The sequence below is a fragment of the Malurus melanocephalus genome, unplaced genomic scaffold (genome assembly GCF_030028575.1).
Source record: "Malurus melanocephalus ecotype Western Australia unplaced genomic scaffold, MMel_1.1 scaffold_79, whole genome shotgun sequence".
Taxonomy (NCBI): Eukaryota; Metazoa; Chordata; class Aves; order Passeriformes; family Maluridae; genus Malurus; species Malurus melanocephalus.
This window is the reverse complement of record NW_026623311.1, coordinates 1,107,131-1,132,298: the sequence shown is the minus strand read 5'-3', so window position 1 is coordinate 1,132,298 and position 25,168 is coordinate 1,107,131. Positions and strand designations below refer to the sequence as shown.

General features: G+C 38.5%; 1 protein-coding gene across 7 annotated transcripts in view; it reads right to left on the bottom strand.

The window, feature by feature from the left end:
* Positions 1 to 25,168, bottom strand: part of TNS3 (tensin 3) — a 141,602-nt gene that overhangs the window by 47,418 nt on the left and 69,016 nt on the right. For all 7 annotated transcript variants that reach the window (XM_057367470.1, XM_057367473.1, XM_057367476.1 and 4 more), the window contains 4 exons: positions 13,343 to 14,602; positions 2,580 to 2,758; positions 2,156 to 2,273; positions 1,975 to 2,058 (listed from right to left, as the gene is read on the bottom strand). In XM_057367470.1, the coding sequence (XP_057223453.1) occupies positions 1,975 to 2,058; positions 2,156 to 2,273; positions 2,580 to 2,758; positions 13,343 to 14,602 (1,641 nt within the window). The remainder of the gene's footprint in view (positions 1 to 1,974; positions 2,059 to 2,155; positions 2,274 to 2,579; positions 2,759 to 13,342; positions 14,603 to 25,168) is intronic.

Below are 25,168 nucleotides of genomic sequence, written 5' to 3'. Positions count from 1 at the left end.
GCCACAGGAACTGCTTCTGTTCCCTTCAGATCCTTGGAAATCTGAACACACAAAACACAACGCTCTTCAACACACCARACACAATGCTCTTGCTCTGGGCAAGAGGGATTAGGGATTAGTAGCAGAAATAAAAAGCACTTCTTGCCAAAGAAATCAGAAGATACAGAAGCAAGTAGATACAGTTGATACAGACATTAACCATAGTAGAAGTGAAAGGAGGAGAGAAAATTTTTAACAATTTAAAGTAAAATTCTAACTTGCCTCTGACAGTAGAAGTTTCTGTGCTCTGATGGGAAAGTCATCCAATTAGCATTTCTGAGAGATGCTTGCTAACACGTTTCCAGATGACCATCCTCATACATCTTTAACCTTGAACTATCTAACAACTAACACCTTTAATGTTAAAGTACATTATGTTTACAGCTAAAAGCAAAGCTGCATGGAGATGAACACTTAACCTGCAGCATTCAGTACACCTTGAGCCTCATTTTTAAACAGGCACTCAAAGGAAGAATTGCTTCCTTTTCTAATAATAAGAATAATTATTTTCAGTGTTCCATTAACTGAGTATCTAAAACCAGCATTTGAGAGATGACAGCTTTTAGAATTAAGCAGGAGAATCAAAATAGGGGAATACACTGAAAGCCAAATATTATTCCAGGGCAAGTCCTAACTCTTAGCAACATTATTGGAAACCATTTAACGTCAAAGTAGTCAGTAGATCAACCTATAATTGATTTGTTGAAGCTGTCCTCAGGAGGATATCTGCCACTAATTGTCTAGAAATAGGGAGARCCATAAAGAGATGTCTTGAACTGGGTACAAGACTTTTCTATAGCTAAAGGTAATTTTRTTCTGTGTTGATGTTATTTGCTTTTGACGCGTATTAGGTGAGGCAAATTAAACAAAGAGGGTTTTTTTAAGCTAAAACCACAKCACTAACTATTACTGCTTCCAAATCCATCATCAAATTTATTGAAAACTCTATCAAGATCCTCCTGGAAAAGACAGTCATAGCCTAAGCAGTAAAACTAYACATAATATACATAAATTTTCATTTGAACATCATGTAATGCATAAAAAGAATTCCTGTGATTTTTATTAAGGTTTTAAATACATTAGCTGGCTTCCTGCTAGGTCCAGCACTTTCTGATAGAGTCTCTGGAAATACTTTTTTCGTTTAAATCTTAGTGTTTTCAAATAATTTTGCACAAAAAAGGTGACAGGTAACAGTAGCTTAGCTACTATTTTTAGTAGCAAAGAGCTAAGGACTCAAAAAATAATCCTTTATTTAAAAAAATTCATAGCTAGATCTTATTAAATCTTTAATATATAATCATCTACTACCAACTACTTTTCCATGCTTGCACATTTATAAACTATATCAGGGCAAAAAAACTCTCCAGAACATCCATTCCTCTGGTTAAGGATCTCCTTGACCTGAGTATAACTACTGTAAAGCTCTACTGTCAGCTTCACTTGCCTAGAAAGATGACAATATGGATATCACCCTCCTTCCTCAGATGAAGACAAAACCTGCTTAAAATCATATAGAATTCAAGTCTCCTTTCAGTACTATTTTGACTAGCATCAAATATCAGCAGAGAGATTGTGGAACATTGAAACCATGCAAATATATGTAGAGAACAAGAGCAGGATAGCCTCAAACACTGAGCTGCATTTCCTCTTATTTCTGTGACACAGCTGCCTAATTGCTCCACACTGAATTGGGACAATGTGAACATGGGACTCCCTCCTAGCAATTAAAATCTGGATAACATTAAATATTTCTTGGATAATTTTTTGTTATTCACTTCTTTTTGGTATGATTAAAACAGGACTGCTAAAATCAGTTTCTCTGACTTACACATCTGAATTCACCATTTATATGTCYTATTTTATAAACCACTGTTGTGTTAGTTGCCTTCATACACAGTCCATTTTCACATTATTTAGGAAATAGGGCTACCTTACCAGGAATGGTTCTGTACAGCGCAGTTGGGCTGCTGACCTTTTGGCTGAAGGGAATCTGCTGATGGCATAGTGCAGGTGCTGTCACTAAGAGAGAAGGAAAAGGGCAATTCTTCTTCAGTAACAGCTAAAAYGTCAAGAGTGTTATCAATATAAATAAATAGAAACAGAGACATTTTCTTACAAAATGTCTTCTCCGGTGACAGGGGAAAAGCTGATGCAAATGTGACAGCCTCATTTCCATTTTTTATTGTGGAGAAGAYGTCTCTATCTATTTCATCTTGGTAATGCACAGCAACCATCTAAAAAAAGGCACAAAAAGCGCAAAATTATGCTGTGATAATTCTCTCTTAACCCTATGACACAGTGAGGCATTCTTCATCAAACTACAGGTTTCCATAATCAGACACAATGCAATCGCAAACACAGAACAGACAAGAGTATCCTTAAACATTGAATTGAATTTCTGAGGTAACTGCAGTTACTTGTTTTTATTGCCATGATGCAACTGCCCAATTGCTTCACAAGAATTCTGGACACAAAATGTTAGACTTCCTACTGGCCACTCACTTCAGGAAGTATTTAGTGAAAAATTTTTGATTGTTTACCTCCTTGGTTTTCCCTATAGCAACTGGCGGTCCTGGAATTACAGCCTGGTGAGTAGCAGGGGACTTCACGCATCCACACCTGTTGTATGATAGCTGCCGAGGAACATCGTTGTCATACTGCCCAACACTTAACTTTCTGAGCCTTTTCCCTGTTGCATCATTATCTTCCATACCTGTTGCTGAAAACAAACAGGCAAGCTGATTAATAAACTATGTTTTTTCAGTTAGAGCTGTTAAAACAAACTTCACTATTGTGACTATTACACTATTGTAACTGTTTTATAAAACCACATAGACGGGGAAAATATATCAGTTGTACTTAGCTTTGCTGATGCCAGCTGGAACATATTTGCAGTCCCCTTTGTTCTAGMGGAGTCAGTCAAGCGGCAAGTTTCCTCTCAAGCTCATTTTTGAAGCAATCACCCCCAGTGCCATTGGAAGAGCAAGCCAGTAGGGGCCGCTASGGGCACTCCAATGGGAAGCCTCTCTCGCCATTCCTGACACGAAGTTCTCGGCAGAAAAACCATTGCTGCTATCCCGGACTGCATTTCCCCCCTCCCCCTTCCCCTTCCCCCTCCCCCACCCTCCACCCCTCCTTCAAAAAAAAATCAGTTTATTTTTAGCTAAAACAGACCCTGGTCCTTATAAACTCAGTTCACTGTACACCTTTTGTGACACACGTAGCAATCACAATCACTAAATATTAGGTATTTGCTACACACAGGAGCTGTAATCCTTCTGAGGAACAACAGCACAGAAGAGTAAACTAAACCAGCAGAATCATCCAGGATATTCAAGTATATAAAGCAATATTTGTTTCCAAAGATATAATTAAGAGCATGTGACTAGACATAGCTTTATGATTAGCARGATTTTATACACTGTCATCCACTCCAAATAGCAGGCACTGCCAGATTACTCTTGCAGCAATTGCTTTTTCTACCCTTAAGTCAACAATAAGGATCCATAGGATTTACAGAGTAGTCACAAAAACAACCAAATGCATAACAAGTTTTCMAATACTCCTCTGAGGGCTTCTGTGGTCTACATACACAATAAGATCTTTGAGAATTAGCTGTTTCTCTCAAAAGAGCTGAGTATTTCCACAAGAACTTACTTTAATTGCTTGGTATCATTTAAACCTTTACAATAATTTCCAAATGTAAGTTTGTGTTGATGAAGCACATGATCACACCCTGATCGTGGAGATGTAACACTAGAAGTCCAAAGTGTGCCCTTTACCTAAATCAGCAGGAGGGCTGAATGAGCAACTTTGGTAGAGAAATATATTGATTTCCTTACACACATATCGATTTCCTAATCTGAAGTAGCTGATAGAAGCTAAGGTGTAAAATGTGGCATGCAGCATGAGTCTGTTATAGACATTTCACCTTGATTACACTGCACAATTACAGAGCATCAAGACACAAATACATTTGTATTTCTGTACAGAAGAACAGCTTTTATTCAAGTTTGAAACACAGACAGGGATTTTAGATTAAAATCTATAGTATTTAAGTGATTCTGCATTGACCTATATATGTATCAACCTGCATAACTTGCTGACAAGTAGTGGCTTGTCCTAAAAATATTAAATTTCTTGTTAACTGCAGAATTAGACACTTCCAAAAAATCCATCCCTGCTAGTATCAAAGCCAGTGTGATAGTAACTACTATTAAAGCAAATAAATAAATAAATAAAACTCTGTTAGTAACCAATAGGGTTAAATTTCAGAGTCCAAATACGGGCAGTTATTTATTTTATCAAGTAAATATTTATAAACCTAGCATATTTTGGAAAAAGACACAACTGAGATTCTATTTTTATGGTGCAACTTTGAAAACTAAAATACTTTTTAAGCATCCATATTTAACTCTTTTTCCCTTGAATCTTTATGTGTGGTCTCTCATTTATGGAAAGAGCATCCCTGGAAGACACTGAGCAAACTAGATGCATCACTCAAGATATCTGAAGCCAGAAAAGAACATGAAATCACAAATATCTTCCAAACCTCTTACAGGAGGCTAAAAAAGTCATGATGAATTCTACTGAAATGGGAGACACTTAGGAATGCAGACTAAGTTCATACTCAGCTGATACATAAATACAGACTCAGTTCACACATAAATTCCACCATTTACCAACTTTTTGCATTGTCTTTCTTTTTTTTTTATTTGTAGTTTCTGTAAAGGAAAATGAGTGTGAATCACTGCAGAAGCTCAGACTGTCTGAGACTAGACACTCCCAGTCACACCATTTCTCCCCAGGAGGCTGTGGGAGCGAGGAACAGCACATAAGAGTTTCACTCCATTTATAACTAAGTCTTTGTCTACCAAGGGGGAGACAATTTATTTCAGATTATGCCTCTTAGTTAACATGGTCTGGTAGACTACTTTATGATAGGGAAATCTACCTTTTGGATGGGTCAAAACAGACCTTTAAAATTTAATGCAAGTTTTGCTTGTCACACTAATGAGAGGACTTCATCAATAATATTGATGCACTCACAAAGCTTGTCATTTCTACAAAGTGAATGTCGTCCTCAGAAAGCTACAAACAGGTCTCTCAGGAAATATGGACATTTTCCTTAAAAAGACTGGAAGTGCCCTACATACCAAATTACCAGCAGATGCTGGACAATAGAGGGACAAATAGAGGACAAAGCTGAGCTGATATATTTCAATAAAGCTTAAAGCAAATAAATCTAACAGATTAAAATTAAGTGAAGGAGTGAGCAAAAAATAACTTCTGCTTGGTTCATTAGTTTTAAAAGTGTACTTCTTCAAAGCTGCCTCATTTAATGTAAGAGATGTTTTAGACTTATTAATTTAAAAGGTACCTTTTACAGTGTAATGTGTCAGTTGCCAAGACTTCCTAGAAGTTACAAAATTCTTTTTGTTCTTGTAATTTAGCTTTAAATTTTGGCAGAGTTTCATAAATATCCCAGAGCACATACTTGTTTCTTTGAAAGCATTTTGTATATTCTCATTTCTTTATTTTCTCATATGAAAAGTAATTTTTCACTACAAAGTAATTTTGTTTTCCCTGATGAACAAATAATAACATTCCAATAGATTGGCATCAGAACAACATCAGGCACTTACATTGTCACATGGTTATCACCCTGCAAAAGCTACATCTACCAGAAGTATGACCAGTGGTTAAAGGTTAATCATTTTTGRTTTTGTTAACTGCTTAACTTTGCTCAACTACTATTGAGAGGGATTTATAACTATTAGAATGAAAACAAAGAAAAACTAAGAAAACARGAAAAGTAAGCTTAAAATCTGGTCTACAGTGGCTTGTCAATAACAGTGCTGTATCTCGTAAATTATCAGTTGCCCCAGCTAAACTTCAAATCAAATTATGTTGACACTTCATGTATTAGACACCCTTGTATTTACTGAGTGCATGAGACACACCATAAAAAAAGTYCACATTTACTTTCAGTTACTACAGCAACTAGCAAGATGATACTCACATGTTTCCACTCAATTCACAGGACTTACGGGCTGGCCTCAAAACCAGCTTTACTTGAGAGTGGTTCAAGCACAGCATAGATTGTAGAACTTAGTGAAGAACTTTTCTTGTGGAGGTAGAAAAAGGAACTGGGTTGATAGCCCTTCTACCTATCATGGAAGTCCTTATTTGTAAAACAGAACTATCAGTCTTTTCAAAGCTAAGCATTGTCCATTGAAGACTTTTCCCTTAACTTCTACCTAGTTTGTATCACAGCCAGCTGTGCAAATTATAGTCAAACTGGTAACCCATTACAATAGATAATTACAAAATAAAGTTCAACAGAAATATTAAAATTTCAGCATCTTGTTGTTCGCTACTCTATAAAGGGCTCTAAATCACATGACTTGGTGCACGCAGAGGTACAGTTTTAGTAATCTGAGTACTACTGGAGGCCATCCAACTGTCCTTCTATAGGGCTGTGTTGTTTTTCTTGATCGAGGAGTGGAGTTTTTTTTTCTGCTTTTTAAACAAAGTAATATATTACAGAGAATTTTAAAATCCCTATAAATAAACTCATTCAAACTGTTTGAATGACAGGGGGAGATGGTGTCACCCCTCAGTCTCTTTCTCTCCAAACTAGAAAAACCCAGTCTACTCAGCCACTCCGCAGCCTTCCAGCCTTATCCTGTGGACACATTCAAGCAGTAGGACCCAGAACCACACACATTACTCAACATGAGACTACACCAACACTAAATACACCCTATAAAGTGGGTTTATTTGGCAATACTTTCTTCAATCAATGGCAGAGCGGTTTCGACAATGCCATGTGATGGCAAATAACCAAGAATTAACTTAAAACTGGAGCCATTAACAGTAAATTTTTCATATTTCAATGGAAGACAAAACACATTTTCATTTCCAATATCTTTTGGAAATTAGCAAATATTTACATCAGCTTCAATGTTTTAAGAAAATGTGCTAGATTTATTCATAATTTTCTAACCAAACGAGTGATCAAAGCTTGCATATAGGTGACATTTTCTTAATCAAAAGGTGCTACCAAGCTTTGACCCTAATACTATTATTAGGAATTTCACATTGACAATTTCACTTTAACAAGTATTGTGGAAAGTGTATCCAGAATATTGTATTCTGGAAAGAAAGAACTGCTGCCATCAAAAGGAAAGGAATTGATCATTCAGCTTTTACAAGACACTTACTTAAAAAATTCTCTGCTGAAATTATCCAACTGGTTGCAAACATAATTCATTGTTATAGCACTGAAATATAAATGTCTGAACTTGTAAAACTGATTTTAACCACTTGAATTTCAATCATCAACACTTGAGCAACAGTTAAGATCATTTTCTCTGGATAGAGCTTCAGCAGTGTTAATTACATTATTTCACAGGCAGCTTCTCACTTACTTAATGTCATTTATTACCCAGTAGGATTTTGAAATATGCAATTCATTGCAATGCTAACTCTTTCACAAGAGACAAAAGGTAACATCTATACACTCAAGAAAATCTGACAAGCTTTTAGGTGGTTTTAGAAAATGTCATATTGTTTGAGGAAAAAAAAAGGAAAACATACTAGGATGTACATTTAATCAACCAATCAATACAACTTAACGGACTCTGCAGACAGACAAGTTGGAAATCACTGCTGTGTACAAGCATGTTATACACAGAGAGGAAAAGACAAAGTGCTTGCATTTCAAGTGGGCTTCTTACCACAGCTCCAACTCCTGTGAAAAGTTAACATGACATAAGAGACTCTACCAGCTCTACTCACAGATCAGTAAAATGCAGGTCTCTGTTGTGAAAGGTAAAACAAAAATTTCCACAAAGCTGTTCTTCCAGTGCCCCTTTCACAGACCTCAGCAGAAGTCATGAAGGCCGAAATAGCACTCTGGGAGAACTGCATTAGCATTACAGAAATTCCAGATGCCAGTGCTTACACAGCAGTTTAAGAAGATCTATCAATTACTGTGAAACAAGGGGATTCAATCCAACATGAGGCTTAAGAATGCGTCAAGGGAAAAAATGTCTGTAAATTAACTTATAACAGGGGAGCCTTCAGGGACTATCTCACATACTAAAAAATGTTACCAACAATCCAAGTAAAAAATTATCTTCTCTGCCACCATTTATCTTCCACAAAGATTAAGATTTTTAAAGAAGGCATGTAATGATCAAGCTTTCAAGACATCTTTATGCTTAAACCATAGCAAATATATTTCAAGAATTTTAACAGCTTTACAATCACTATTACATACCGAAAGAAAAAATATTTTCAAAGACATCAAGACAAAACTCAAACTAAACATTGCTGTGAAAAATGGACATGCAAATATATACCCAATTGAAACGAAATTACAGAATCACAGACTATTCTGAGTTGAAAGAGACCCACCAGGATCACTGAGTCCAAATCTTAAGTAAATGTAATACAAAGTGCTGCTAAAGTCAGAAAATGCCTTTATTCTTGAAAAAAATACCCAGTAATTAGCAATGATTAACAAGCAAACTGTTCTTTTTATCCCAATTTTTAACAGCCAGTAGACTAGAAGTGTAAACTCCTTATAACCAATTAGTCTAACAAGCAAATGAAAAATTCTGAACTACACCCCAAATTCAAGTAGACCATCAAACACAGGATACAGCAGCTTTGCAGTCCTGTCACTTTAGTTTCACAGCCCTTTTACATTATGCTAAGAATGGGCAGCAAGCCTGGTGCAAAATCCAAACTGGTATCTCCACACCCTTAGAGAGAGTTCATAATGATGGTACACTCRGGCCCATCAAAGACATCAAAATTACAGAACTGATTACAATTTTTGCAGTAAGTACATGACATAAATTAAAAATTATTGTGCTACTAAATGTAACTAAAATTAAATTTTTAAAAAATTAATTTAACTATTAAGCTTAAAAATTAATTTATTTAATTTAATTTAAAAATTTAATCTAGTTAAAACTCCAGTTGTAACTTCAAAATTCAATTTTTACCTTTAATTTAGCTAAAATCTCAAATTTATTGTTAATCACTATAAAATTAATTCCCAAGACAGGCACCAAAATTTTCCTGTGCAATGGAAATCACAACAGGTTTTGTAGTGCAGTGTACATACAAATAAGCCAGGTGAGAAGTTGGACAAGCTTTGTTTTTTTTCTCACTTCACAACTTATTTCAGAGGGACAGTGCTTACCCACAGAATAACACAGTAAATGGGAACATCTGGAACAGTTCAATGTTTTTAAAATATATTATTTAATAATGTATGCAAWAAGGATTTTTTCCCCTCTCCTTTGTCTGCAATGACACTGTAGTGTGACTTATAATACTGTATCTTGGACCATTTCCAAAGGTTTATTTTTGATAGAGGAAAGATCTCTGAAGGTATTCCAGATGTGCAACCAGATGCTAAGCCACCTCAGTTTTATTCATTTCACTTTTTTTCTGAGGGAGGGAGGCTTTGAGGCTTTAATGCTCAATTCTGTGTTGAGCTGATAAACTATATAAAGTCCAGGCAMAGTAAAAGGCTGATGGACTTTGTATCTGTGTTGTCCCTACATTAGGTAACCTAGGGAAGTTTTGAGATTMTAATTTCCAACACCATAACTCATGCATGAACAAGAATTAGAATTAGCTGAGAGCAACAATATGATTTCAACCTTACGGAAAATAGAGTCTCTCTCTTCCTCATGCTGACAAATTTAGATAGAAATCCATCTCTTGGTCTAATTGAAAAAGGCTGCCCCAAATATTGAATGGTGTGTTTCTGTGTTCTGCTTTAACTTGATCAGATAATTCCTCACCTGCATCTAATCTTTTTCTAAAGATGCAAACTGGAACATTTTAACAGTGAAAAGTTGGGGCACACAGATGAGACATGGGTGACAATGATGGTAAGTTTTAATACAAATGGGTAAAAACCTTTCTGTTTCTTATTAACAGATCCTTGCTTTTACAGTTTTGTAGGTTTGAGAAAAAAAGCCTTACTTGTATCTTTAACAGTAGACTGAGATCATGTTATTAGGCAYAAAAGAACATACAGAGAGTGAAATAAATGGGGAACATAAGGCTGCAGGGAAAAGTTTATATACACATCAAAATTTCTTCATGCTATGAACTTCCTGTCATTTAAAATTAAACACTACTGCAGCACTAGGTCATTAGTAAATAGCAGCTTCATTTACTACCAGAAACTCATGTCTACATAGCTCATGTAAAAGATAAGAATTGGAAACATCTTAATAAACAGTGCAGTGATTAATCTCTGATAAACAACACATGTAACACTGAAGGAAAGATGGTTCATAGATACCTCCTAACAGAAATTCTATGATCCAAAAATGCTAAGCACTTAACCCAAGACATCACTTCAGACAGAACCCAGAACTCTGCTGCATGAGCAGTCAGTAGTTCATGCCATGTTTAACTATGCTAAGGGTACATGTGTATAATGACATCTAGGAAGAAGCATGAAATGAGAGATAGTTGTCTATCTGTCAATCAGTGCAGAATCATATGAGCAAACAGAAGCAAGAATGCACCGTAATGTACATCCCARCTGACCCACACAAGCACATTCTTCCAGATTTGCAGGGCACTGGAAACACACACATGCCTTTTAAGGCATAAATTTTCCGCACACTCATGCAGGAAACCAGGTAATTCCACCATCCTGCTATAACACAACCCTCAATACACACACACATCATGTCGATGCCACTCACCTCCAGCACTGTTTGCTCCCACTCATCCAATCAACCTTATGCAGACCATTCAGTCCTGATCTGCCAAGTCTCTTTATCACAGGCCAATTCATTCTATTAATATACTCGTTAGGGTCAAGGACTGTTTAAGTCATAGAGTATAGAGCTCCATCTAAAACCTGACTTTGTAAGATCAGCTATAGTGAGCAACTGTTGTTTTGCAACAAGACTAGACTCAGAATGAATGTTCCTCATGCTTAATATTCATTCAGTTAAATTGCTTTCTTCCCATGTTGGTTTGTGCACACCATGCATGAATAAATGATTCTGTATATTTCACTGGAGCAAGTCCAGATATGCAAATAAATAAATCCTACAGCACTTAGAAAATCAGTATGTGCTGGTGGTCTAATCTCAAGCAGAGGTGGCAGCATGCCACATATTTGTGTTGTTTTACCTTCAGACCCATGGGTAGTTTCAAAATCAAGCTCTTGCTAATACAAACAACCAACCAACCACAAACCCAGTGACAGCCTTCTCTGGACTGTCAGGCACYCTCCCCTTTGGTGCAGTTACAGTCCCGGCCGGGAAGGGGTGTGCGATGACTCCCCYGCAGCTGCACGGGGCGCTGTGGYGCGGATCCCGGCTGGTTTCAGCTCCCAAGTGGCCAAGGGTGGGTGCAGCCGGCAGAAATGGATGGAGAAAAGTTCCTCTACCAAGTCACAGGGGGAGCCCGTTCTGGTGCTCCCTCTGGATAGCAAGAGGAGCTGTAGCGGGAACCTCAGAGCAGCAAGCTGTGCAAAGACACAAGCAAGAATCCCGCGCCTGTAGACGAAATGTATCAAAACTCGAACAATGCAATGCAGCTGGAATCACAGGGGTCCCGGCAAGGCACGGGTGCAGAAGCCGCAGTGTAGCAAACAGGCAGGACGCTGGGCTCTGCAGCAGCAGCAGGCGAGCTCTCTCCCGCAGGCAGCGGGTCCACCGTCCTCTCCCAACCCCCAAGCCAAGCCGAGCGAGAAGAGAGCTATTCCCGCTTCCCCCCTCCCCCCTCCCCCCTTCTCCCCAAGCCCGAAACTCTAGCGGGAACTGTACTCTCCACAGAGAGAACCCTGTCACATAAGAGTGCCTTCAGGAGTCCTCCCCGCCCCCCCATCCCCCGGGGCTTGGCAACTTCTTTTGTCTTTTTTGAGCACCTAGATATTAGGTTAAATACTTGGTTATTACTATCTCTAAGGGACAAGAATGGGGGRAAAATTCCCCAAAAGGAGAAATCCTAACCTCCAACAACATAGAACTTCAAAAGTTCCTTATTCTAAATGATCTCTTTATCCCCTTCACTAAATTTACTGTATATAAAGGGAAGAGTTCTCTCCGGCTGGAAAAATCTCAATTTGCCCCTCAGCTAATAATTTGAAAAGATTCAAGAGAATCTTTTCTTCAAGAGAACTAATGCTACAAAATGCWTACTGTGTGTTAGGAAGAAGCAGGGATGTATCTCACATATATTCATCATGGATTTCTGGACTTCTTTGGTCCTCAGTTACCCTCCTAAACACAGAATGGTGATTTCACCTTCTCTACAAGAATCACCATCCTTGATCACACAGAACATGAACAGAAACCACTTGCTAATTAGGCACATTCATCATTGAATGGTTTAGCATATCCTACCAGGCTTGAGCTGAAGTAGCTCATTTGTGTCTAGTGAGGCCATGGGTACCTCTTCTGTCATGCTGGCCAATACTAATTCAAATTCTGAAGACACAAGCAAGTCTTTCATTGCACAATGACTGGAGATAAAAAGAGGAAGAAGAGGAAGATGGAAGGGGAGAAAGGAAGGTAAGGGCATATGTTTTGCCAGAGGAATTWGACCACATAAACTTTACAAATATGACAGTAAGACCAGCAAGAGCTTATTTGTCAAAATTTTAGGTAGACCATTAATAATAGGTTTAGTGGACTTAGCCAAAGGCAAACCACTCATCGTTTTGCAAAGCTCCTAGTTCTAGCAGAATTACCTAGGCAACATAGTCAGCAAGTGTTGCATATTTAATTCCACCAGGTGATTTCTGCACTCATTTCAGAGCCAGAGATGACAAAAAAGAACTGTGACTTGTAAATTTTTAAATAGAAAACTTTCAGAAAGAGCATGTCGTAAAATACTTTACTGGCAAATATTACATTATTTGTGAAAACATTGCATAGAAACTTACTGGTGGTACACTGATGCCTTCTAAAAATGTCTCAATGTACAAATTCTGCCCTCTTATAACTTACAGCAGCAAAAAAATACCAACTGATGATCTGTACCAGGTAAGAACTTGCTGAACACTCCTTTTTTCAAGTAAGTACCTGCAAAAAGGTGAGTACCAGTAAAACTCACTTATCTTACATCAATTTGGTTCTGTATCTTGGATGATTACGTGAAGAGGGTAACAGAAATAATCCCTTGATTGAATCCCTTAATCATTGTCAAAGTTTTAAGCCATGACCTGAAGGTCCTGCTGTACCATATGATGAACACACACGTGCTAGAAAGAGCATTATGTTCAGGAAGTATTACAGCTTACCATGCCGGGAGGGATTCCTCTTTGTGCCTTCTAATTTGTCATGGAAGTCCGAACTACTGTCAAGCCCTTTCATGTGTCCATCAAGGCTGGTGAAGCCATTTACTTGATTTCTTTCACTGGAGAGAGTGTTAATGCGGGTTGGGATAGGTTCAAATGTAGGGTCTAACTCCAAGATCAGCCTGTTCAATTGTTCAATGGACTGATCAATATCTAAAGTAGGAGAACCTGGCAAGTCCCCAGCATTTTGTCCGAGATCCAGGCCATTTGTATTTCTCTGAGGCACTGGTCTTGACTTAAAACTGTCAGCACTTGTATATTCTTCAGCTTCTGCAGCACCCAGCACGCTTCCTAGCTCCCTTTGCACAGCATCTCTGCTGCCGGAGCCACGTGTTGGGGTGTCTGGGACTCCAGACAGGTTCTGGACACTGCCCAAATTCTCCACRGTGTTATGAACACCAACCCCAGTTTCATTCTCTGGGGCAAAACCATACTGGTGAGCAGTGACCATCTGCTGCTGGCGTACCCAGGTCTGAGTAGAGTAGTTACTTGGGCCATAGGCTCGTGAATGGGATGAGACAGAAGGATTCTGTTGCAATTGCTCAGTTGGCTTTGGTTCAGTGCTTCCAAATGATCTCTCATAGATAGAATCCACAGCAATTCCCAGGTCTGCAGCAAAAGCATTGTGGTGCTCTTCCCCAGCATTACTTCCAAAGCCATCTGAAAGAAGTGAGTTCTGACTGTTCTTGTGGCAACTACAGTTCCCTAGGTGGGTGGAGTGYTGCCCTTCTGAGGAAGACAAAGTCCCAATGCTGTCCACACTGTGAAGGTCATGATTAGGCATTTCATCATCCAGAATATCAGTTTCCCTGTCCTTCATTTTGGTGACTTCATTCCTGGGAGCTTTAGCTGGCACTATGTGGTGAGTGSCGCTGTACTTGCTTTGAGCATCAGTCATGTCCTTGGTGGTGCTGATAGAATCCTCCAGACCAAAGCCACTRAGTAGCTGGTCCAATTCTGCCTTCTCTTGTGGGCTCAGACCCCTTCTGACACCTGGGACAAGGCGTTCCTCAGTCTTGTCTGTCCTGATGGAAGCTGTGGAGTGTCCTGAATCACTACTGACGGACAGGGTATGATCACTGTAATCAGAACTGGCTGTAACAGGAACACCCTGAGCAACACCAGGGATGTTGCTGTCTGAAGAGCTCTTCTTTCTCACTTTTGCATACAGACTGCCATCACTGGGACCTTGGGTATGCAGCACTATGGAGATACAAGAAAAAGGAAAGGGAGAGATAAGGACAAGGCATCACGTAAGGGCTTTGACTAGTATTTTATCACTAGTGTTGCTAACACTAACGGTACTGTTTCTGCAAAACTAAATCGACTCTACAACTACAGCAAATACCAATCAAATTGTCTTCTTAAATTTTACAACACTTTCTTGATGGAAATACAATATGCCATTTTTAGCTCAAGATCAAATTAAATCCTCTCCTTTTATGCTGTTTTGAATGCATGTGTATGGCTCCACAAATTCTTCATATAAATTTACAGAATCCCACTCTTACAGCACTAGAAATTGAGAGGTAGCTACTACACATTCCTTTAGAGCAAGAATGATAGAATATCATACCAGCAATACTTGCCTTTTACATATATATATATATATATATATATATATATATATATATAAAATTAGTACTTCATCATTCAATTTTATTTGATTGTCTAACTATACTCAAAGAATCATTTTCTCTTTTTCTTGGTGGTGCAAGGAAATGACAAGCTTTTAATCAGAGCTATAGTCCTCAGAATATACATAAAGCCTCTTCACAAAGGAATGCATACATAAATGTTAAAAGTATGACATTTCTACATATGTGGCATGTGTATGCATGTCATGTTTTTGTTTCAAAAAAGGACTAGTAAACTTAGGTAGAAGGCTCCACAGAGGTAGCTGTTTTTGTCTTACTGCCATCTAACACATCACACAGGTTAGGTCAATGTGTGGCTAAAGTATGGCTACTGAGTTTTTATCCAGAGCTGAAAACAAGCACAATTGTATTTTTTAGGAAAATTTTTAGTAATAAGTATTTCTAATGYCTGTCAAACCAAGAAATTGAAGTAAATTGTTCAACTTTCAAAGAATTTAACATTCATTTACCAGAACATTTATATGTCAGCAGACATTCCTGAAAAACTTTTCCTACCCATAGTCTAAGAATTGTTTGACAATAAGAAAATTAAACCATTACAATTTAGGGACAGGCAGATTCTTCTCAAAGATAACCATCAGCAACATCTGTGGTAGTTCCAGAATCAAAAGAACCATGGAGACCCCTATGCATTTCAACATGAACTCTAGCACATATTTTCAAAATATACTTAAAATGGCATCATGATCATGAACTTCCAAACTAGAAAACTTCTCTAGGCAATACCTATTTAGAAAAAGCATTATGCAGAAATTCTTCTCACAATGGTAATGAATTGGGGGTTTTTATAAGGGCAAGAAAAGTGGTATGGTTGGAAAAAGTTTTCATCATGGGACACACTGACAAGGTTCTATCAGAATACTTATATACTAAAAGYTATATGATAGTTTTAATAGATTTTAGCTAAAATAAAAGAGAATATTTTTCTTTCTAAGGACTAAAAACTATTGTCTGATGTTGATTTTAAAAACAGTACATGCAAAACATCAAAATACTCCTTTTCACAACTTATCAGACTGAGCAAAAAGAAAAGCAACTCTTCTTGCTGTAAAATTTCTCTCTCTCTATGTGGATCAAATTTATGATACGTAAATTCCATGGTGAAAAGGGCTGCTATGCATGAGGTTGGATGTCTTAAAAACAATAGTTTTGAAAAAATGTGTATCAAAAATACAGCCAACAGACAGATTCTTGGGCTTTTTCACATTGTGATTTCTCACAAGATTTCACTACCTTCGAGGACAATGAAGCACACTTGGTGTTTCATGTGGAAATACTTGATACAATTACCACAGGAAATTGCAAAATTTTAAAAACAAAAACCCCAACCAGAACTAGGAGTAACCACTAGGCAGGGGTTTTTACTATGTGCTTAATTTTGAGTTTAAAAACTAGGAAACAATGAAACCCTGCTTTAATTGGAATAGTTTTATATCCTGACATAAAACAGACTTGAAAAAGTTACAGGTCTGAAATGGAATGCAGTGAAGTAAGTACAGAACTAGTACACTTGACTTAGAAAGCCTTCCTGTCTAAACATTCTGATACTCAAAACTAGGCTCAGTGCTGTAAACCCTGCTAGTCAGCCTAAATATTGTAGTGGGTTGACCTTGGCTGGATACCAGGTACCCATTCAACCGTTCTATCATTTCCCTTCACAGCAGGACATTGGAGAGAAAAAAAAAAAGATGGAATACAACTAGTAGGTTGAGATAAGGCAGTTTATTAAAGCAAGAAAAAAGCAAAAGTTTGTACACACATAAGCAAAGGAAAAAAAAATCAATCTCTACTTTCCATCAGAGAGTAATGTTCAACCACATCCCAGAAAGCAGGACTTCAGCACACAGAGTGGTTGCTCCAGAAGGCAAACATTGTACAATATGAATGCCACCCATTCCTCCTCTCTCCTTTAGCTTTTATATCTGAGCTGACATCATATGGTATGGAATAAACCCTTGGTTAATTTGGGTCAGCTATTTTAGCCTAATTGTGTCCCCTCACAGGATCTTGCACACTCCCAGCTCACTTAATGGGGGCAGGGAAGGAGAGAATGTTAAAGAGACAGCACTGATGCTGTGCCATAGAAAAAACACTGGTGTGTTACMAACACCTTTCCAGCTACCAATGCAAAGCACAGCATTGTGAGGGCTGCTAAAGGAAAAGTAACTCCAGCTCAGCCAGACCAAATACAATACCTCACACGAGCTCAAACATTCTAGCATGCAAATTTGGTTCTCCTTGCAGAAATGGTAAGTACAAAAAAAAYCTCTCAAATTCTCAAGTACGCCATGGAAGCAATGGAAAACTGTGTATCTCCTTCCCTTAGTCCCCCAGTACCGTCACACAGTACCATCCAAGCACAGTGACAGAAGTACAGAAAAGAAAATAGACAGACTAACAATAGACTACTGACGCAAGTATCTTGCACATCTGCGCTCTCTAAGATTCAGAGATAACCCTGTGCAGTATTTCTTCCACTAATGTAAAATTAATAAATTTATTCTGCATCTTGCTTGGAATGCTAGACAACCCCAAATTTTTGGGTATCTTCCAGCTGTGAACTGTACAGCTTCCACCCCAAAGAAGAGACTAGTATAGCTACTTAAAATTTCATTTAGGAAAAAAAAAAAAAAAAAAAAAAAAAAAAAAAAAAAAAAAAAAAAAAAAAAGAACAGCAAAACCCACAAACAGAAAATTAAGCACTGCATTCATGTGTTAGTACAAACCTTAGTCTTAAACTACTTAAGGATTATGAGATTGCTTTTAAGTAAGTTTAAAAGTATCTTTCCAGGGTAATCCAAAGTGTTATTGTATTCCACAGCTATCTGTGCCCAAGATTGTTACTATCTCTTTAGGATCCAGTACCATGGCTGGAAACAGAGGTGGGAGTTGCCAGGTTTTCTTTAAAACGCTGGAACACCCAAGCCAGGTTCTCTTTTCCCTGGTGGCTTTTGCTCAAGACAGAGGCTCCACTTTGTCAGAGGTTATTTCAAGTAGGTTTTCCTAGCCTCACAAAAATAGCAACTCAGAAAGCTGTATTTCACAATCAGAAACTGGTTTTGAGTGAATTTTGCAAACTCTGTCAGCAGCATGAAGCCTGAGCAAGTCCCAGGGCCAGGCCACACCATGTTGGTACCAGGACACCATTTTAGGAAAAAGAATGTCAGTGCTCAAAGTCTGGTCCACTATCAAGTTTCAAAAATCCTAAAGGCAATTTCTTGAAATACTGGTTTTGCAAACAGAGGTCTCATTGATCAAAAGTAGGATAGTGAGCCTGACAGACATTATTTTTTATATTTTTGCTAGAATTTGAGAAGCCATGTTATGTGTCTACAAGTGAAGTGAGAAACAGAAGAGTTTGGGACCCGCTGATTTTTGGCTCTGAATTTAAATTGATACAATATTACTACACTTCACAATGTAACAACTGTGATTGTGGATCAAAACACTTTACTTGCAACTAGACAATTTCCTCTAGGAGACAGCTGCCTTCTTAGGAGCCAAAAAAATATCACTCTACATTATAAATCGGTAAGAAAGAATGAAACTCACAGCTAAACAAAAATCCAGCTGTTCCTGAGGAGTCTCGATATTGAAACTAAGCTTCTAATTGTGAAAATACAATGTATATTGCACATAACAAAATTATGTTCTAATTCRCAGAGTTGTTTGGAGTTTTTAATTTTAGCTATCATCACAGAATATATCATAAAATKGTTTGGGTTGCAAGGGACTTTAAACATCGTCTAGTTCCAACCCCCCCCTGCCATGAGCAGAGGACACCTTTCACCAGACCAGGTTGCTCAAAGCCCCATCTGACCTGGTCTTGAGCACTTCCAAGGACAGAGCATCCACAATTTCTCTGGGCTGCTCATTCCAGTGTCTCTCCAGTCTCTATGTATTCTTTATATCTTATGTAAATCTCTCATCGCTCAGGTTAAAGCCTGTCCTGTCACTACATACTCTTGTAAGTAGTCTCTCTCCGTTTGTCTTTGGGGCTCTCTTCAGGTACTGGAAGGCTGCAATTAGGTTACCCCCTCATTTCTGGACTGAACAAACCCATTTCTCTCAGCCTTTCCTCACAGAGATAAGGAAATTCATTCATCCATCCATCCTTCCAAACAACTTGGTGGTCTCCTCTGGACTTGCTCCAACAGGCCCATGTCCCCTGTGCTGGGGACCCCAGAGCTGGATCTCACCGGAGTGGAGGGGATGAATCCCCTCCCTTGCCCTGCTACCCACGCTGCTTTTGATGCAGCCCAAGACACATAGCTTTCTGGGCTGCAAGAGCACATTGCTGGGTTATTACCAGCCTCTCACCCACCACCACTGCCAAGTCCTTCTCAGCAGGGCTGTTCTTGATCTGTTCATTGCCTAACTTGTACTGATATTGGGGATGCCCAAACACAGGTGCAGAACCTTGTAGCTGGTCTTATTAAATGATATATATAAAAACTATAAATATATACAACCAGAAATACATAAAAACTACATACATACATGGTTTGTTTGCTCATAAAACTAAGACAAACTAATTATTCAAATATTACAAACCTACAAAATACAAGAGTTTGTAGTTGTTCTTCCATTGTATAACACTTTTATTTCCTATTCTACCTTTTTCTTAAACAAAATTTTAGAATACCTCTGCACTAAGATTTTTGGACTTCACTTTACCCTGGCCTTCATCCATGTTTTTCCCAAAAAAAGATGATAACCAACTTAATAGTAAAAGTGAAGCTATGCATATAGGCAGAGAACATTTCTGACAAAAGAAAATGAGAAAATATAACAGCAGAGCAACATTCTATTCTGTGCTTTTTGCTAAGTAATGATACTGCAGAGGCCTAATAAATTCAATACCTCATCTCCAYGCAAAACTCAATCCCTACTCTCATTTTTTCCAAGCAAGAACACTGTAAAATGCATGAGGAGTAACACAGCTGTCAAAAAACGAGATCACAACAGAGGTGACCTAAGTTATGCTGGAATTTAATTAACCAAACAAAGGGGTCCACTTTCCTTCAAGCTGATCACTTGTCCTAAGAGCTGTTCCAATTATCTGAACCACCCAGACTGAAGACCAACAACATTCCCACCCTGAATCTGAATTACACACACACACACACACCAGTACCAGAGACCTCTCTTATAACTGAAAATCTCAGAGCAGAGGTTATGWATTTATTTTCACTCCAATATCTGATACACAAAGAACAACTTACTTAAAAATTAGGACCTGAAATACCAACACATACCAAATTTAGTGGCATCTTTCCAAGCCTGTCTCCTGGCACCTCTCTCCTTGAAATCGAAATACCCAAAGGAAGGCTGGTGAGTTAAAAATATTTCAGTCTTTCAGCCTTTTGACTTGTCCCCACAGCTACCTGCTGTCCATTTACAACTTGGGAAAACACCCACAAATAAAGGCCATCTAGGTAAACTCAAACATTACAAATTCAGCAAGAGCTGTTCTGATCCAGTGCACCTGAACAAAAAGAAGACAATTGAAAATACAAACTTTTTCAAACTCTACCCTTGTTCATGTTGCCACAGGAAACATCACAGACAATCTGGATTATCTTTTTTAAACCTCATAAATAAATACTTTTGCCCTTCAGGCAAACCTGGACAAGTCCTGAGCTGCATTCTTTTGAAGCTGAATCTTTTTATGTGTGCTTGTCTCTTCCTTTCTCCCTCTCTAACAAAGACAGGCCTTCATTCCTTACAAAATCTTCCTGTATAATTCCTATGAAATCCGAAGAGAAATACATGTGGTTTGTATTTCCAGCTCTTGAACCACAACAAAGCTTCTTACCTGTTTACTATGCATGACCAGGAATTTTCTGCGATAGTCCATCACTAGCTTAATTACATCAACTAATATTCTTTAAGCAAAACTCTGCACTTAGAAAAGCCCAAAGTTAGGGCAAATCCCCTAGCTTAAAAAGGCCAGAGATATCTCTACTCCGGCTATCTGAGCTGCAGCCACTGTTTCTGTACCTGGAGGTAAGAAGCCTTGCTAAAGAATAATGCAACTTGTATCAGCCAGAAAAGCCAAATGAAAATGTAAATGCAAGGGAGGAATTGGAGGAGACAATCATGTTCAATAAATCTGAACTACTGCAGTCAAGGAGGGCAGGAAACGTGTATTCCCTTACAGTGGTTCTTTTCACACTTTGTTTCAATACCCAAACAAAACTGAGTGAATTCCAATTTCTAGATCACTGACATAATTTTTCCTGAAAAAAAAGAGCTGCTAGAAAAAGTTGTTCTCCTCCACTGACCAATCAGGCTAGACAATTATCCACATCGTCAAGAATTTGTGTATTACCAGAGTTCTCAGGCAGGAAAAGCTTTCTGGAAGTCGTGCAGCAGTAACTTATTTTTATCTAGTAGCTGCTGCTCTCAAGCTCACAGATCTCAGAAGGCTTTACCTTCTCAGTCTCTGAAAGGAATCACTTCAAATTAGGGGGRGCGAACCTGTTAGTTCCTCCTTTAGTAACAGCTGTATCACGGAGCAGGCCACAAACTTTTGCTCTAAACATTATTYCAAATGTACACATACATCACCACCAGACAGCTGTACCCCTGGACAATGTTCATTTTCTAGTTCAGGGACTATCAGCATTTTAGTGACTTCTCAGTTGAACAAAGGATATAAGTGGTTCTTGTATCCCCAAAATATAGCCACCCGTTCATTGTTTATGTAGGCGTTAAAAGTTAAGTCCAAGCCTAATTCAGAAGGTACACACTTTTTGGTTCAAGTTTTGCTGTTCTTCAGTAAATGGTGGCACATGAAATAAGTCATAAAAGATAAAGACACAAAGCACACAACACAAGCTATGCTGGAAGTACTTTCTGAGAACCAGAGAACCGTCTCTCTCCTCTGTGGTGATGAACAATTGTTTTTAAATTGGAAACACTCTGCATTTGTGTCTTGGTTTTGAGACAAATGTTTTCAGAGAAAAACGTTACAGAGAAATGTTTCCTCTGAAGTGAAAAAACTTGATAATTTTTCCCCACCAATAAGAAATAGATGCTGGGCAAAAAGTGAAGAGAAAAAAGGTAGTTTATTAACAAAACACAGTGTCCACAGGACACAGATAAAAAGTAACCATTAGATATTCAAAAGCCCAGGAACGCCGATGTGAAACTCCGGCTCGCCATGTGGCACGGACAAAATGGTGACTTCCGTCCCCGGGAAAAGAAACGAAAARGATAAAACCCACGTGGCCGTTCCCGTAACAGTGGCAAAAAGAAAACCCAAAAAAACCCCTGTATTACAGTCCTTCCTTCACTGTGGATGGATCGGAGGGCTCGGTGTGTTTCTGTTGCCGGCTTGGCTTCCGGAATCCCGGATGAGATGAGCTGCACGGCTTTTTTTCTCCCCACCGGTCTCAAATTGCTCCAGGAGCCGAATCGCAGGAGCCGCAGAGGGGGTCTGTCCGCGGAAAGCTGCCGAAGCAAACAAACCTGAGCTAGCTGAAAACGGCAACAATGTAACTCCRCTGCACTCAGCGAGCAAGGACTCCCGCAGCSCCGAGCAGATCAAGAGCTGAGTTCCAAAAGCCCCGGCTGCGTGGCAGCACCAGCTTTTAAACYGYYCRCGCTGCCTTCCCAGCAGCTCCTGCTCCTTCTTCCGGGTTGCATTTAAAGGTACAAACACCTTTACAAGCCAAYGGGAATAGGAATACATAACAGAAYTGGCACAAAAATCAACCCAAGACAATTTGCCTTAAAGATATGAGAAGAAACAAAAAAGTATATTAAAAACTCCTGATGCAAACTGATKAGTCTCACTTAAGATACAAATTTAATCTCACTGCATATTGGTTCTCTGTGAGGAAAAATTCCCAACTGCTTTCCTTGCTTCGATTACTGGCTTCTTTTGCTCCTTCATGAGCCTGAGTAACATGTACATGCTGCGATTTTGGACCATTAACACTCAGCATGCTTGAATACTGGCTGAGGCTCAACACTGACACCTGCACTTAACTAGATTAGCAGAAGAAACACAGACAGCATAATAGCATCACTGCATAAATTAACTTATCCTATGGATAAGTTTACCTGCAGCCCATTCATTCAGACAAGTCACCATGTTCGTCAATTTTTTTTCTAGATATAGACCAATATGGTGCTCTTAGTGGTGCTCCATCACGAGAATGCTTTGGGACAACCACTGGGTAAACCTATCCATGGATGTGTTCCATGTTCTCTAACCATATCACTCAACCAGTCTGGATTCTTCTGGTATCAGTACCAGGTTCTGGGATGCATCACCTTTTGCARTACTAGGTACTTCTGACTAGGTGCACATTCGCACATCTGAGGACAAGTGGATTACTGGGTGCACCAATCTGATCCACTTCAGATATAGACTTAAATTCTGCAAGCAGAGCTACAATATACTACCTCTTYGAAGTTTTTATGCTGAGTGTTTCAAGTACAGATGATACCTGGACTGGTGCAAAGTGGCAGAGAAGGGTCATGAGAAAAAAAAAACAATCACAATGAACTGATCAAAAGTTTTGGAAACAAAATATAGATTATGAATCCATATCATCTTAGAACCTGGCACTGCCTAGTCATGGTGCTTTGTAAAACTTGGAGATCTAAAACTGTATTTTAGTGCAACTCTCAAACAGTGACATAAAAAGTAGGTCCTGATAGGATAAATTGGTGCAAGGCTGTGAGATCAATTTCCGGTTCATAAACATTCATCTGGCAATCTTTTAATAAGTTTTTAAAGCGTTTTTTGAAAATTTTCATTTGAGGGTAACAGTATTTAACTAGAAAGGAAGCAGAAGTGTATTAAGTCATCTATCACTTTTTCCTTAACCTGGCTATCCAAGATACTCAAGCAAATGATGATATTATATATGTGTTGCATTAAAAAAAAAAAACAACAAAACTAGTTTTCCAACATGAAAGAGCAGTAGTTAAGACATCAGGAAACTGTGTGGTTTGCTAGGTTTCTCAAGTCCCTGAGTGCAGCAGAAAAAAAAAAAAGGAGGATGAAGAAAACAAGGCATGTTATCACCAAAAAAAAAGTGAACAAACACTCCAAAAGGAAAACTACTAAGGGGATTGTTGTTAGCAAAATGCTAACAAGCAGAACACACAGGATCACACGAGGTCCTTAAACCTAGAATCTTTCAAGAAGGAGAAAAGAGGACATCCAAGACTCCACAGAACTTTTATCTGTGTAAAGGTTAAGATGTATTTCCCATTCAAAAGGATCACATTTGTACTTTAATGGTTTCACAAGTACACTGGAGCAAGAAAAAACTGCTTCACAAAGTACAAGCTTCTAGACCAGAGGCTGGCTGCTGTCCAGCCAGTATGGAACACAGGCAATCAGCCAGCACTGACTCATCCTTAGAGAGTCATCCTTAATTTATCATCCCACTTTTGCCCACCTGAGATCAGAAGAAAATAAAATTGTTACATGATCCAAAGTACAAAGAATAGACTTACACATTTACAACTGCCACCCAATATACAGAAGCAATTGTGTCATCTTGATTCCACTTCTGCACACTTTCCTCAGTCATTTTAAGCAAAGATGTAATTTGAAGTACCTTGTGCTTGGATAAGCAGCAAAACATGGTACAGAAATGCTGCCACAAGTACAAAACACCATGCAAAGTTTAAGGGTATTCCAAGTCACTAAACTACATTTAACTATTTCCCTGCATTCCTACCAAAAACAAAGCCCACCTTCAGGTGTACTTCAATAATTTGCAAGTGCATACTCCAAATGCTGAGGTTCAGAATTCATGATTATTCTTTTTAACAGCTGAAACAGCACACACAACATGAATTGAGGCATTTCTCTTATTATACTACTAGGCTTTCAGCAAAGGTTAGCTATGGTTAGTTAAATATAAAGCAGTGGAAGAACATCGATGACTCTCTATAGTTGCTGAAAACTGCACTGAACCACAGTGAAAAGGCTTAAAAGAGCTGTCAAAAAAAGTCAGCATAATGAATTTACTCCTTTTGCAAAGTATGGAACATGTAGTTCCACAGTACTGCCTTTTGTAATAAATCGTTCCACCATGCTATGGCACAATAAATTGATCTTCAGGTGTTTCTAAACAAC